We start from the raw sequence: 15,022 nt of genomic DNA, 5'->3' as shown, positions 1-15,022 counted from the left end.
GGAAGTTTTGGGTGGATATCCTTCAGACAGCTGTGATGTTTCCTCACTGAGTCTCTTGTCCAGGAAATGTACCTGCAGCACATGATGCGCAGCATGTTGAAGCAGCTGCAGCTGGGGGAGACGGACCAGACTCTGCTCAGCTTCATCGATAAGGCCATGAAGGTGGAGGAGCGCAGGAAGCTGCTGGAGAGTCAGTTCAGCCAGGAGCTCAGCCTGCTCTACATCCTGCAGGAGGACTACGACCGCGCTCAGTACTACAGCAACTACGCCATGCAGCTCTTCATGCAGGTCTGATCAAACACCATAGAAACATCATAGAACAACAACACATTATTCACTGTCATTCCTACTTTAAAAGCAAAAAAGGTTCTGTATTGACTCTACAGGACGTTGAGTATATATGCAGAAATAATTAATACATCCTGCAAATCCCCCTATACACACACTACCGGTCAAAAGGTTTAGAACACACCAACTTTTCCAGAATTTAATTGAAAATGATGCAGTTTAATGTCTCAGTGTACTCTGAAATTAATGCACATTTGCAACATTTAAAATTCTTTATTGAGCATGATAGTGTTTTGAAAGTAAAAAAAAGATTCAAAATCACATTTTATGTTGGACTAAAGGACTAAAAAAAGACACAAAATGACTAAAAAAAAGACACAAAATGACCAAAAAAAGACACAAAATGACTTACAAAGACATGAAAAGAATTAAAAAATGGACAAAATAGCCCAAGACTCCATAGAGTTAAGTTGTTAACCCATTTCTTGTTCCCTGAAAAAGGCCTACTTGTATAATTCTGAAATGTACATTATTTTCCAGTTTTGGTTCAGCTTACCTTTTTTTATTTACCTCTGGCAGTTCACCACTTACCTTTGGACCCTTTCAAGCTGTTCATTTGACTTGAACTGCTTGAATTTCAATAAAAAACTGGAAAAATTGGGGTGTTCTAAAACTTTAGACCGGTAGTGTATGTAGGGAATATAAATATGGATCTCAGCCTCAACATGCTGAATCTCTCCTCCAGAACTACTCCAGTGTGGACACGCTGCTGACTCAGAGCCGGCTCACCATCCTGCAGTCGGTCCAGGCTCTGACTGAGATCCAGGACTTCCTGTTCTTCATTAAAGGAGAAGGTGAGTGGAGATACTGACTCAAAAACTCACAGCGAACAAACTAAAAACTCATTTTTTTCAATAATTGCAGAGTAATTGTCCCTGTCTATAAATAATAATAATAATAAAACATGTTATTACTTGTACATTAGTGTCTGTGAGCTCTCTGAAGCGTCTCATCAGACTGTGGACGGAGCGCTACCCTGATGCTAAAGCAGATCCAGTCAACTTATGGGACGATATCATTACGTCTCGGTAAGGAAAAACATGTAATATGTTGCCAACAAGTCGTTTAAACTGTCAGAATGAAAGTGTGAAACAGGGTCCGTGTTTATCTCCATGTTTCAGATGTTTCTTCTTGGACAAGATCAAGGAGAAGCTGAGAGTCCAGGCTCCCAGGGACAGCATGGAGGTGGACGGCTCAGAAGACCCAGCAGGAAACATCGACTCGTTAATAAATGACTGCAAGTTCAACATGAAGCTACAAATGGCTGAAAGTGCCAAGAAACAGGTGGAGAAACAACAGTGGAAGCTACTTTTATTCTAAGATTGTGGGAACTTAACTGTAGGTTCTATAAAAACGTCCGGAGACTCTTTTTCTTGGTTCAAACCTTTACTGAACCATCGTGCAGTATTACAGAGAAAAACTATGATGAATGAACGGCATAACACTACTGAAAACTTCTTTTGTTTTGTTTTTACTGACTTCTTCTCCTAAACCAACACTTCTTCTTGACCTTTGACTCTAGAATAGAACGCTACTGCCACCTTGTGGTCTGTATGAGTCACTGTACACAGTCATTTAACTTTCCTAAACAGAAATGAAATGAATGTAAATATTTTATCCCTTTTTAACCTTTTTAACTAAATGTATTACATATGAATTACTCATCAATTAACTATTAAATGAATAACCATATCATTGAAATAAAGATACAACAAAGATCTCATGTCACATGTTGACCACAAACTCACTTTGGAATACTAATGTTGTTTCCAGAATAACTTCCCTGTGGCCACCAAGCTGCTGAAGGAGCTTCATAAAGAAGCTAAAACCAGGCGGGGCTGGCTGCTGCGCTGGGTCCACAGCTTCAGCTGCTACAGCCACAGACGCAGCCAGACGCAGGGGCCCCTGGAGCAGATCAGCGCCATGCTGAAGACCCTCCCCCTGCTGGGTAACCATGGAAACACTCCTGTTATCTGGGAGGTCACACCACTGATATGACAAACATTTTACATTTGACTCGACAGGTTTTGTAATAAAGAAGGTCTAGGTGCTAAATAAATACTGTGAAAGTATCCACGGAGAAAAAAAAAAATATATATATACAGCTGGTGTTCAGAAACTACAAGTTATCAGCTGTAAGATTGTGATGTCACAACAACTACTATATATAGGGAGGAAGTGCCACTACAGTTATTCCCCAGCTGCAATGATGGTGCATAAATGCTCAGAGCACAGATGTGGAAGAAATGGAAACACTGACCAATCAGAGCAGACTGCCACTAAAACTGAGCTTTTCAGACAGGATGAATACAGCTACACTACTGGTCAAAAGTTTTAGAACACACCAATTTTTCCAGAATTTAATTGAAAATGATGCAGTTTAATGTCTCAGTGTACTCTGAAATTAATGCACATTTGCAACATTTAAAATTCTTTATTGAGCATGATAGTGTTTTGAAAGTAAAAAAAAGATTCAAAATCACATTTTATGTTGGACTAAAGGACTAAAAAAAGACACAAAATGACCAAAAAAAGACACAAAATGACCAAAAAAAGACACAAAATGACTTACAAAGACATGAAAAGAATTAAAAAATGGACAAAATAGCCCAAGACTCCATAGAGTTCAGTTGTTAACCCATTTCTTGTTCCCTGAAAAAGGCCTACTTGTATAATTCTGAAATGTACATTATTTTCCAGTTTTGGTTAAGCTTACCTTTTTTTATTTACCTCTGGCAGTTCACCACTTACCTTTGGACCCTTTCAAGCTGTTCATTTGACTTGAACTGCTTGAATTTCTATAAAAAACTGGAAAAATTGGGGTGTTTGATGTTATCTTGTGTCTGCAGAGGACCTGGAGGCTGACTGTCGGAGCGCTCCAGCTAAAGTCTTCAGACAGCAGAAGATCCTGCAGGGGAGGACCTTCATGATCCTGGCCTCAGCCCTCAGCAGCAGCCCGTCGGTCCTGGAGACCATGGACGCTGGGAAAGCAGCGAGGGTTGCAGCTCTGTCTGGAGCTGCTTGGCCCCAAGAAGCTCCAAAGGTCCTCTACATTACTTTATAGAGAGTCTCTGTAAATGACAGTCTGTAGCCAGTAAGTCAGTAAATAAACTGTGTCTATCTTGCAGAAGGTTGAGGTGGGGCTGCAGCTGAAGGCCCTGGCTCTGCTGAGTGCTGCCAGCAGGAAGGCTGATGAGGAGCTGCAGTCCTTCAGGCCGGACTGCCTGGAGACCAGCAGCATCACCCAGACCTTCATGGCTCTGGCTGACTTCTGTGACCAGCGGCTGAGAGACGAGGAGCAGAGAGATGCTGGTGAGGAGGAACACTGTTAATACTGAAATAATCAGGCCCTGTCTGGAGAGCAGCTGTTCTCAACCTGGGGGTCGGGACCCCAGTTGGGGTCGCGAGATGATTTCTGGGGGTCGCCAAATCATTTTGGAAGTCAGCTCTGTCTTCACTGTGTTAAAGTGCTCATGTGTTCATGTGTTTTAGTCTTTTTGGTCACTTAATGTCTTTTTTTGTTATTTTGTGTCATTTTTTGGTCATTTTCTGGTCATTATGTGTCTTTTTTTTGTCTTTTTTTGGTCATTTTGTGTCTTTTTTGGTTATTTTTTGTCTTTTTTTGGTCATTTTGTGTCTTCTTTGGTTATTTTGTGTCATTTTTTGTCATTTTGTGTCTTTTTTGGTTATTTTCTGGTCATTATGTGTCTTTTTCTGTCTTTTTTTGGTCATTTTGTGTCTTTTTTGGTTATTTTGTGTCTTTTTTTTGGTCATTTTGTGCCTTTTCTGGTCATTTTGTGTCTTCTTTGGTTATTTTGTGTCATTTTTTTGTCATTTTGTGTCTTTTTTGGTTATTTTCTGGTCATTATGTGTCTTTTTTTGGTCATTTTGTGTCTTTTTTGGTTATTTTGTGTCTTTTTTTGGTCATTTTGTGCCTTTTCTGGTCATTTTGTGTCTTTTTTGGTCATTTTGTGTCTTTTTTGGTTATTTTGTGTCTTCTTTTGGTCATTTTATGTCTTTTTTGGTCATTTTGTGTCTTTGATCATTTTGTGGTCAATTTGTGTCTTTTTTGGTCATTTTGTTTCCTTTTTTTGCTCATTTTGTGTCTTTTTTGCGTCATTTTGTGTCTTTTTTCCCCATTTTGTGGTCAATTTGAGTCCTTTTTTGCTTAATTTTATCAAATTTTTTGGTCATTTTGTGTCTTTTTAAAAAAATAAATAATTTTGTGATAAATTTGATTCTTTTTTGGGTAATTTTGTGTCTTTTCTGACAAATCCCAAAGTAGCAAGTCAGGAGGTCAGAATGGACCTTTAAACTGATAGCAAAGGACTTAGATTAAAAGTAACAATAAAATATAAAAAAACATATAAATGCACAGACAGAGAGATGTTTTAGTTGTTGTCTGCTTCATTATTTGTCCAAAAAGTTTGTATAATTTGAACTGTGCGTGTGAGTGGAGGTCGCATGTTAAATTGGGGGTCACGACTCAAAAAGGTTGAGAACTAACAGCTAACTGCTGTAGAGGACACTTAGTCTTTGTCTCTGTTCAAGTATTTTCCTACCAGCGTGCAGCAGTAATCTAACTTGATCATTCTTCTCATTTTGTGACAGAAAGCCAGTTTCCAGACCTGGAGACGCTTCCTGTCCGTGTGGTGGAGTTCATGCTGAAAGCTCTGAAGATGAACTCAGAAGAAGCTCGCCTCAAGTTCCCTCGCCTGCTGCAGATCATTGAGCTGTACCCCTCCGAGACTCTGGACCTCATGAAGAAAGAGGTTACACGTTTCTTTTCAAAATATAATTGCGTTTTCATTTATTGCTTTTCAATTTTTGGAGTAAGCTTTATCAGCTGGGTTATTCCTGGTCGAGACATTTCTGTATTATTATGAATTTAGAAATGTAATTCCAGACAGGAATCTGATTAACATCTCAGTTAAAACCAAACTGTTAAATGTGTTAGATAACAACATAAACAACCAACATTTTTATCTTTGGAATTCAGGCTGGGCAATAATTCAATCAGATAAAATAACTTCCTTTCATATTATGATGAAATCATTAAGATATTTTGATACGTAATTACATTGTTTGAATTGACAATAACAAGCACAAAGGCTCTACGATATGTAATATAGGTCATCATAACTTTGGTAACAAAGTTCAACTAGCAGGTTACAAGACATTTTGATTTTAAGGAGTGTAAAAACTTTAAGATCATTGAAGAAATTCTTACAAATCACTTGTTTTACACAAACTACGGCAGTTATTGTGTTCGATATTTGGGTTATTTGTACAGTTTAGCAGTTTTTGTGTACTATTATGTATTAAATATGATATGTAATATGTCACTTGGTAAGGGGCCAACAGCTTCCTGCTGTAGTGTCCGTGTGTTTCTGATGGTGACAGTAACGTCTTCCTACTGTAGATGATGTCGGTTCCCTGCTGGATGCTGATTGGCTGGATCAGTCAGATGGTGGCCCTGCTGGATAAGCCTGAAGCCGTGGCGGTGCAGCATAGCGTTGGGCAGATAGCAGCGAGCTACCCTCAGGCTCTGGTCTACGCTCTGATGATCAGCTGTGAGAGCTTCCAGTTTGAAGGTTCTGCTGCAGGACACCAGCAGCAGGAGTTCGTCAACAGGTGAGTTTACCTGCCTCAGGGTCTGTTCGTTTGGGGAAGAGAGAAAAATGAGAATAGATGATGTGAACGCTGCTCCTTGATATATATATATATATATATATATATGTATATATGTGTGTGTGTGTGTCTCTAGACTGAGGAGCCTGCTGGAGGAGGGAGGACCTGTGAAGAACTTTGTGGAAGCTCTGCAGCAGCTCACAAACCCTGAGATGCTTTTTAAGGTAATAATAATAATAATAATAATAATAATAATGCATTTTATTTATAGGCGCCTTTCAGGACTCTCAAGGTCACCTTACAATAAACAATTAAAAACAAAACAATAATGAATGAAATAAAATAATAATGAATGAACCAGCTGCCCCCTGCTGGCCACCGGCCGTCATTTATTATTGTGTTTGGTCCACACAGGACTGGTGGGATCTGGTGAAGAATGAACTGGACAAGCCAAGCTTTGAGAAGAAGCGGCTGGTCAGCATGTATGAGGAGATGTACTCTTCTCTGGGGGATCGCAGCTCACCAGCTCATGGAATGTTTCGCACCAAATTCATCAAAGTTTGTAGTTTGCTTTGTTTTTCTTTTGTATATCAAAATCATGTTTACTCTACAAAAGTGCACTTCTCAATCTGTTCATTTTTCTTCTTCTTTTTTTACAGAAATTTGGGAAAGATGTGGAGAAGCTGCTTGGAGCAAAAGGCAGCAAGCTGTTTGAGAAGAGGAGAGATAAAAGCTTCATGAAGCAGGTGGATGAGCTGGCAGCTTCCATGAGAGGATTCCAGAAGGAACCGGGGAACCTGAAGGAGTACTCGCCCTGGCTCAGTGGGTTCAAAGCTGACATGTTCAGCAACGAGCTGGAGATCCCTGGTCAGTGGAAAGATACACTCGTTACATCAGGAGGATCTGAACTCTATCAATATTCTACATTGCCAGTTTTGACTAGTCAGGTCTAGGGTCTAGGCCAGGGGGGGGCAATTAATGTCCCCAAGGGGCCACATGAGATAATGTAAAGGTTGCAGAGGGCCGGACCAATACTCTGAAATTATAAAATTCTGCTTGATATGAATTTCATTGCTTTATAAAATGCAGTAAATGATATGGTTTTAGAGCTGTTAGTGTTAAGAATATATGTTATTAACCCTATAAAGCCAAGTGTATCATATTTGATACACAAGTTTTTGAGACCTATACATCATCAGTGTGATATTTTTTTCCTGAAAAACCTGACGTGTGTTGAAAAGAAATAACAACTGAGCAACAAATTGCACAAAAATACAAGATATAGCAAAATTTATATGCAGGTTCCACTGGTGGATCAGTCATTGCTGCGTGGAAACTTCATATCAGCAGATGTATGATGTTGTGTTATATGGAAAAAAATATTTTGCATGTTTGAGGAAAATGTTAAAAGAAAGTAAAGCCTTAAAAGGTTAAAAATGTTGGGTTTTATATGTTTTTGTTAGTTCAAGAAAAACAAACTGTGAGCAACAAATTGCACAAAAAGAACTGATGTATCAAATATGATACAAATTAGAATCATATATCCCTATTGTTTTTGGATTTTTTTTTAATTATCTGTCAGCAGGTTCAATAAACACTCAAGTTTAAAAAAAAAAAATTCTGGCAATTATTTAGTGGCTCAGGCTTTATAGGGTTAACTTATGTTAATGTGGAGTTAGTCAAATATAGCAGTAGAAATTTGTAAAAAACAATTTATTTTATACACAACATACATTCAAACCACAAAAACAATATACAGCATGTATGTTATACAGTAAACAAACAATTTATTTACCCTGTGCAAAAAGCAAAGAGTTTTTAACAAGATCAATCTGTGCAGGTGCTTATGCATGCATGCACATACGTAAATAGCCTTCAAAATAAAAGCACCGTGGTTGTATTGATTTCTAATTTCGGGGTAACCTCAGGTGGGCCGGACAGGAACAGTCAACGGGCCGGATGTGGCCCGCGGGCCACCTATTGCCCACGTCTGGTCCAGGCAATCACAGCTAGAAGTAGACAGAACTCAATCACGTCTTATGTGCAGTATAAAACTGTTATAATCCCATAAATCATAAAAATGACAGGGACTTTGACAGGTTGGGAACCACTGATGTAGAGAACACAAATATTCCAGTCTGGAAGATAAAACAGTCTAATGAAGTCACTGATGAAGATGTTTTCCTTCCTCTTGTTCCTTGTTGTAGGACAATATGACGGCCGGTCCAAACCTCTGCCAGAGTATCACGCAAAAATAACAGGATTTGATGAAAGGGTATGTTTAAAAATGATGTTTATTGTTGTTTACTGTAAAATTATAATTTAAATGTTCTGACAGCATCCTGTGGGCTGCTCAGTATAATCTTGTGATTTTGTGCCCTGCAGGTAAAAGTTCTCTATTATATTTTATCATATTTTCACACTCAATAAGAAAAACATTTGCACATGTAACAGAATTCACAAGTTGTCCATGCAGAGTATGTTAATGAGACTAATTACACTGATCCTTTTTTTTATTGCAGCAAAAACTTGTTTAAAATGCCTTAAAAATAAAGGTTAAAGACAAGACAAATACTGGACTAAATTCAATTTTATTAACCAGCGAAAATGATAATTTAAATGTTCTGACAGCATCCTGTTGAAGCATTAAGTCAGTGTATTGGTGTGATTTTGTGCCCTGCAGGTGAAGGTGATGTCATCGATCCGTCGGCCCAAACGCCTGGTGATCCGTGGTGATGATGAGCGGGACCACCCGGTCCTGGTGAAGGGCGGCGAGGACCTCCGCCAGGACCAACGCATCCAGCAGCTTTTTACCGTCATGAACATCCTGCTGAGCCACGACGCCAGCTGCACACACAGAGGAATGAAGCTACGCACCTACCAGGTCATCCCCATCACCACCAGGTACTATCACCAGTACTATACAGTACTGATACAGTACTATCATCAATACTACCAGGTCATCCCCATCACCACCAGGTACCATCATCCATCAGTACTATACCGTATATATCAGTACCATCACCACCAGGTACCATCATCAATACTATACAGTACTGATACAGTACTATCATCAATACTACCAGGTCATCCCCATCACCACCAGGTACTATCACCAGTACTATACAGTACTGATACAGTACTATCATCAATACTACCAGGTCATCCCCATCACCACCAGGTACCATCACCAGAACTATACCAGATATATCAGTACCATCACCACCAGGTACCATCATCAATACTATACCTTATATATATCAGTACCATCACCACCAGGTACCATCACCAGAACTATACCATATATATCAGTACCATCACCACCAGGTACCATCATCAATACTATACCTTATATATATCAGTACCATCACCACCAGGTACCATCACCAGAACTATACCATATATATCAGTACCATCACCACCAGGTACCATCATCAATACTATACCTTATATATATCAGTACCATCACCACCAGGTACCATCACCAGTACTATACCATATATATCAGTACCATCACCAGAACTATACCATATATATCAGTACCATCACCAGTACTATACCATATATATCAGTACCATCACCACCAGGTACCATCACCAGAACTATACCATATATATCAGTACCATCACCACCAGGTACCATCACCAGAACTATACCATATATATCAGTACCATCACCAGTACTATACCATATATATCAGTACCATCACCACCAGGTACCATCACCAGTACTATACCATATATATCAGTACCATCACCACCAGGTACCATCACCAGAACTATACCATATATATCAGTACCATCACCACCAGGTACCATCACCAGTACTATACCATATATATATCAGTACTATCATCAGTACTATACCATATATATCAGTACCATCACCACCAGGTACCATCACCAGAACTATACCATATATATCAGTACTATCACCAGAACTATACCATATATATCAGTACTATCACCAGTACTATACCATATATATCAGTATTATCACCAGAACTATACCATATATATCAGTACTATCACCACCAGGTACCATCACCAGAACTATACCATATATATCAGTACTATCACCACCAGGTACCATCACCAGAACTATACCATATATATCAGTACTATCACCAGAACTATACCATATATATCAGTACCATCACCACCAGGTACCATCACCAGTACTATACCATATATATCAGTACCATCACCAGTACTATACCATATATATCAGTACCATCACCAGTACTATACCATATATATCAGTACCATCACCAGTACTATACCATATGTATCAGTACTATCACCAGTACTATACCATATATATCAGTACCATCACCAACAGGTACCATCATCCATCAGTACTATACCATATATATCAGTACTATCACCACCAGGTACCATCACCAGTACTATACCATATATATCAGTACTATCACCAGAACTATACCATATATATCAGTACCATCACCAGTACTATACCATATATATCAGTACCATCATCCATCATTCTGTCCTTCAGCTGGACTGAATCATATATTGATTACACAGATAGAGGACGGAAATAGAATAAAAACTGTTTCCATTTCCTTTCATAGCCTTATCCAGCAAGTAAGCCATTAAGCACACGTTATTCTCACATACCAAAATAAATCTATATAGATAGATAGATCGATATACTTTATTTATCCCAAGCTGGGAAATGACAGTGTAGCAGCAGCATTACACACAGAGACAATAACAACACAATTAAATAAAAAGAACCAACCTAGGCATACTTCAAGCAATAAAATATAAAATACAATAAAATGTAATGTAAAAATAGAAATAAAGTGTCTAAAGAAGGAGTATGTATTAAGGAGTAGAATAGAATTCCAGTGCAGAATAAATATGAATATACAGTATAGAAATGTTGGTGCTATGAAACAAATAAGGTGAAATGAACAGTGTGCATAAAAAACACATAAAGTGCATAGACAGTATGTAATGAACCAGGCTATTATCTGTTATTGTACAGTGTGATGGCATTTAATACTGATAATTGTATTGTTTATTCTCTAAAGTATTTATAATGCATTGGGGCCACTCGCTAACAGTAACACTCATTTTGTTATATTATATTATATTATATTATATTATATTTGTTCCTTTCTCTGCCTTTCCAGGATCGGTTTAATAGAGTGGATGGAGAACACGACGACTCTGAAAGAGTTCCTGTACGGCACCATGACAGATGTGGAACAGCAAAGGGCGGCGAGGTACAGTATATCAATATATATATAATATATAGTATATTAATATTTTACTCTGAGTAGTTTGCTAATTAATCATTAAAAACAACAACATTGGGACAGCCCAGTTAGCTTAATTAACAATGTTATTAGCATGGTGGCTAACTAGCCTGTTCCATTTTATTCTGGGGACGACCAAAAGCACCTTTCCCCATTCTGGAGGCCGTACAGGGCTCACTATAGGAATATTATATATATATATATATATATATATATATATATATATATATATATATATATATATATATATATGTATATATATGTGTATATATATATATATATATATATATATATATATATATATATATATATATATATATTATATATATTATATATAATATATATATATTATATCTATATAATATATATATATATATATATATATATATATATATATATATATATAAAATAGGCACCAGGAGGATATGATATGTCAGGATATCGTGTTGGGAAGTTGTCAAAATAACACTGCTGATTATTTTTTTATGTTTCATGATGATTTTCAAAGCGCTCATGTGACCAAGTGGCTTCACTAAACCTGTTAAATAATGTGTCTTTGTATGCCGTTTTTATATAAAACTAAAATAAAAATAAAAACGTCCTTTAATTTGTTTTAAAAATGTAGAGGTTCCAGTATAGGCTCCAAAGTGAACTTATGTATGAGTAATGTTTTATTATTGTCACATATATGTCTGATGATTTGATACATTCTCTGTATATAAACTGTGCTTTGTTTTTCTTAAAGGGGTGTTGAAGACTACAACAAATGGATTCAAGGCTTTGCTCCAAAATCCAATGTTATAGTTCAGTATAATGTATCTTACCAGTAAGTGTCACCATGTTCATTTCTCTCCCTACAGAACTAAATTATGTTGATTTATAATTCACTATTTATAGCATTTATAATCTGATAATCTTCAGATTATCCAATTCAATATAATCAAACTTTTGGTAACACTTTACAATAACATCTAATTAATGTTTATAGATGGTTTATAGACCAATTATTAACCATTTACAAAGTGTCATTCATAAGTAATCTTTAAATGTTTTCAACCAATTTCTTAAAGGTATATGAATCATTTCAAAACCATTAGCATACTGGTGTTAAAATGTTATAATGAGTGCAACTAAAACTATTAATAAACTATTAATTATAATTTAATTGTTTGTTAATGGTAAAGTAACTATAAACTTACATTAATATGCCATCTAGTTACCATTTATAAGTGAATTAGTGAGTTAAACATTAATAAAAATATGTATTTCCCATTCTAAATGGCCTACATACGGTTTATAAATGATGATTAAACATTAATAAACTATCTGTTTACCATTTATAAATGATGGTTATTGTAAAGTGTTACCAAACTTTTTCATTGTCAGTGTTTTATCAATCAACCGTGAGCAACGTGATATTTATAACGTGATATTTATAATGTGATATTTATCCTTTGTCAGAAAAGCGAAACGTGCTGAGGCGGTGAACAACTTCTCCAAAGTGTTGCAGCATGTTCCTGCTGATCTACTGAAGTAAGTTAAATATCATAAAACTTCTAGTTTTTATCAAGTTTATCCTGTGGAGTGAAACCTTTTCTTTGTCATTTTTTGTTTTCAAATTCAGTTAGTTTTAATTAGTTTTCAGAGTGAGTTTGCTAGTTTTAATTCGTTTTTATTTTTTGGAAAATGCTTAGTTTTAGTTTAGTTTTTATTGGTTTTCGTGTTAGTTTTAGTTTTTTTTGTAATGGGGTATTTGTTGGGTCACAGTAATTGTTTCCTTTATTTCCTTTGTCTGATCCATCTCAGCCCCAATAAGTTTATTCAGTCATAAAACCAGATAGATGAAATAGATTTCATATCAACCAAAAAGGTTTACGGATGAAAAAAGTTGACAAAGATGAAAACTAAGGATATTTTCACTATAATTTTAGTTAGTTTTAGTTAGTTTTAGTTAGTTTTGTAACCACAAAATACAGTTTCAGTTAGTTATCGTTTTTTAAAAACTCTCATTTTTATTTTTATTTCAGTTAACGAAAATATTTTTCCAATTCTAGTTTTCGTTATTTCGTTAACTATAATAACCTTGATTCTCATATACCAAAATAAATCAATTTAATACTGATAATTGTATTGTTTATTCTCTAAATGATTCCTCTCTGTTTCCCTGTAGGAGAGCCTTCCTGAAGATGTGCACCAGCCCGGAGGCCTTCCTGTCGCTGCGCTCCCACTTCAGCAGCTCCCACGCCCTGCTGTGTGTCAGCCACTGGGTCCTGGGCATCGGAGACCGCCATCTCTCCAACTTCATGGTCAACATGGAGACCGGTGGCATGGTCGGCATCGACTTCGGTCACGCTTTTGGTTCGGCCACACAGGTTAGTCACCATGCTTTCACTCAGGGCAGAAAATAGTATTTAATAAGCATTTTATTTGTCCAAACCTTCAATAAAGTTTTTTTTAAAAATCAGCAAACTCAGCAAATGTTACATTTGACTGAATAAAAATCCTATGCATAATACTAATACATGCCCATTAGCAAGATGCTAACATGATATGACCATTGGAAGAAATAGACATAGTTCTCATTAGCCTACTGTAATAATAAATAATAATCATCATAACAATCATAATAATAATAATAATAATAATACATTTTATATATTGCACTTTTCAGGGTACTCAACGACGCATAAAGTAATATAAGACATAAACAGTCATGATTTCTGATATCATCATCACAATCAATTATTATTATTATTAATATTAATATATTATTAATAATATTATTATTATCTCCAGATGGCCACAAATCTCTCTGTTCTTCTGTGAAAAAATGTCGTCTAAGAACATATTCCTCATCCATAAATGCCGGTCGATTGGTTCCGAGGGTTCAAAGTCCAGATCAGCAATAAAATCATCGGCGCTGTTTTCATCAGATCTCTTCCGTCACTTCCTGCTGAGCTCCTCCGCTATATATACCTATATATATATAGGTATATATATATATATATATATATATATATACCTATATATATATATATATATACTCCGCTATAGTCGTCTTCCTCCATGATTTAAAGTTCTGGAAAAGTCCCATGATGCATTGTGACACTCCCACATGTATTCTGATGCATTTCATTGGCCAAGAGACCGAAAATAGGTGGAAAAAACTACAAATACTACAAAACCACGTATCCTCTGTCCCGGCTTTAATGGCAGAATAACACAACAGCGCTCCTGGTTTTAATGGTAGAAATGCGGTAATGCTTTCCTGGTTTAAATGGATTAAACTAAATGTTAGATATGATATTTCAGGCTGGATCAGAGAGGGGATCCCACCAGAATAGACGTGCTGCTAGCAGGACCAAACTGTTTTGTCCGTGTGGTTCTTAGGTGCTGATCAGTCCACTGGTCCAAGTTTGAACAATAAATAACTCTTCTTCATGCCATCTTGTGTTTCCTCCCAGTTCCTCCCAGTGCCTGAGCTCATGCCGTTCCGGCTGACCCAACAGTTTGTGAATCTGATGCAGCCGTTGAAGCAGTCGGGTCTGATCCAGAGCACCATGGTCCACTCGCTCCGGGCTTATAGAGCCGACCCAGACCTTCTGCTCAACACCATGGACGTGTTCGTCAAGGAGCCCTCGCTGGACTGGAAGGTGAATAATTACTGCTGCTACTGAGATTACTATATACTATATACTATATATAATATACTATATAGAACTGTCCCATGTTTGACAGGTGAACTGCAGATAAAGA

At 36.9% G+C, this 15,022-nt stretch overlaps 1 protein-coding gene across 1 annotated transcript in view; it reads left to right on the top strand.

The window, feature by feature from the left end:
- prkdc (protein kinase, DNA-activated, catalytic subunit) overlaps window positions 1–15,022 on the top strand; it is a 79,857-nt gene that overhangs the window by 59,549 nt on the left and 5,286 nt on the right. The window contains exons 66-84 of the mRNA XM_059327502.1: window positions 64–288; window positions 1,034–1,142; window positions 1,274–1,376; window positions 1,470–1,632; window positions 2,122–2,296; window positions 3,198–3,391; window positions 3,477–3,660; window positions 4,960–5,120; window positions 5,771–5,982; window positions 6,116–6,203; window positions 6,394–6,537; window positions 6,639–6,846; window positions 8,187–8,254; window positions 8,663–8,883; window positions 11,141–11,233; window positions 12,012–12,092; window positions 12,728–12,799; window positions 13,437–13,638; window positions 14,731–14,919. Coding sequence (XP_059183485.1) covers window positions 64–288; window positions 1,034–1,142; window positions 1,274–1,376; window positions 1,470–1,632; window positions 2,122–2,296; window positions 3,198–3,391; window positions 3,477–3,660; window positions 4,960–5,120; window positions 5,771–5,982; window positions 6,116–6,203; window positions 6,394–6,537; window positions 6,639–6,846; window positions 8,187–8,254; window positions 8,663–8,883; window positions 11,141–11,233; window positions 12,012–12,092; window positions 12,728–12,799; window positions 13,437–13,638; window positions 14,731–14,919 — 2,892 coding nt within the window. The remainder of the gene's footprint in view (window positions 1–63; window positions 289–1,033; window positions 1,143–1,273; window positions 1,377–1,469; window positions 1,633–2,121; window positions 2,297–3,197; window positions 3,392–3,476; window positions 3,661–4,959; window positions 5,121–5,770; window positions 5,983–6,115; window positions 6,204–6,393; window positions 6,538–6,638; window positions 6,847–8,186; window positions 8,255–8,662; window positions 8,884–11,140; window positions 11,234–12,011; window positions 12,093–12,727; window positions 12,800–13,436; window positions 13,639–14,730; window positions 14,920–15,022) is intronic.

The sequence above is a fragment of the Centropristis striata genome, chromosome 23 (assembly GCF_030273125.1).
Source record: "Centropristis striata isolate RG_2023a ecotype Rhode Island chromosome 23, C.striata_1.0, whole genome shotgun sequence".
NCBI lineage: Eukaryota > Metazoa > Chordata > Actinopteri > Perciformes > Serranidae > Centropristis > Centropristis striata.
Note: the sequence above shows the minus strand (reverse complement) of the source record. Positions and strands in the feature narration are given on the sequence as shown.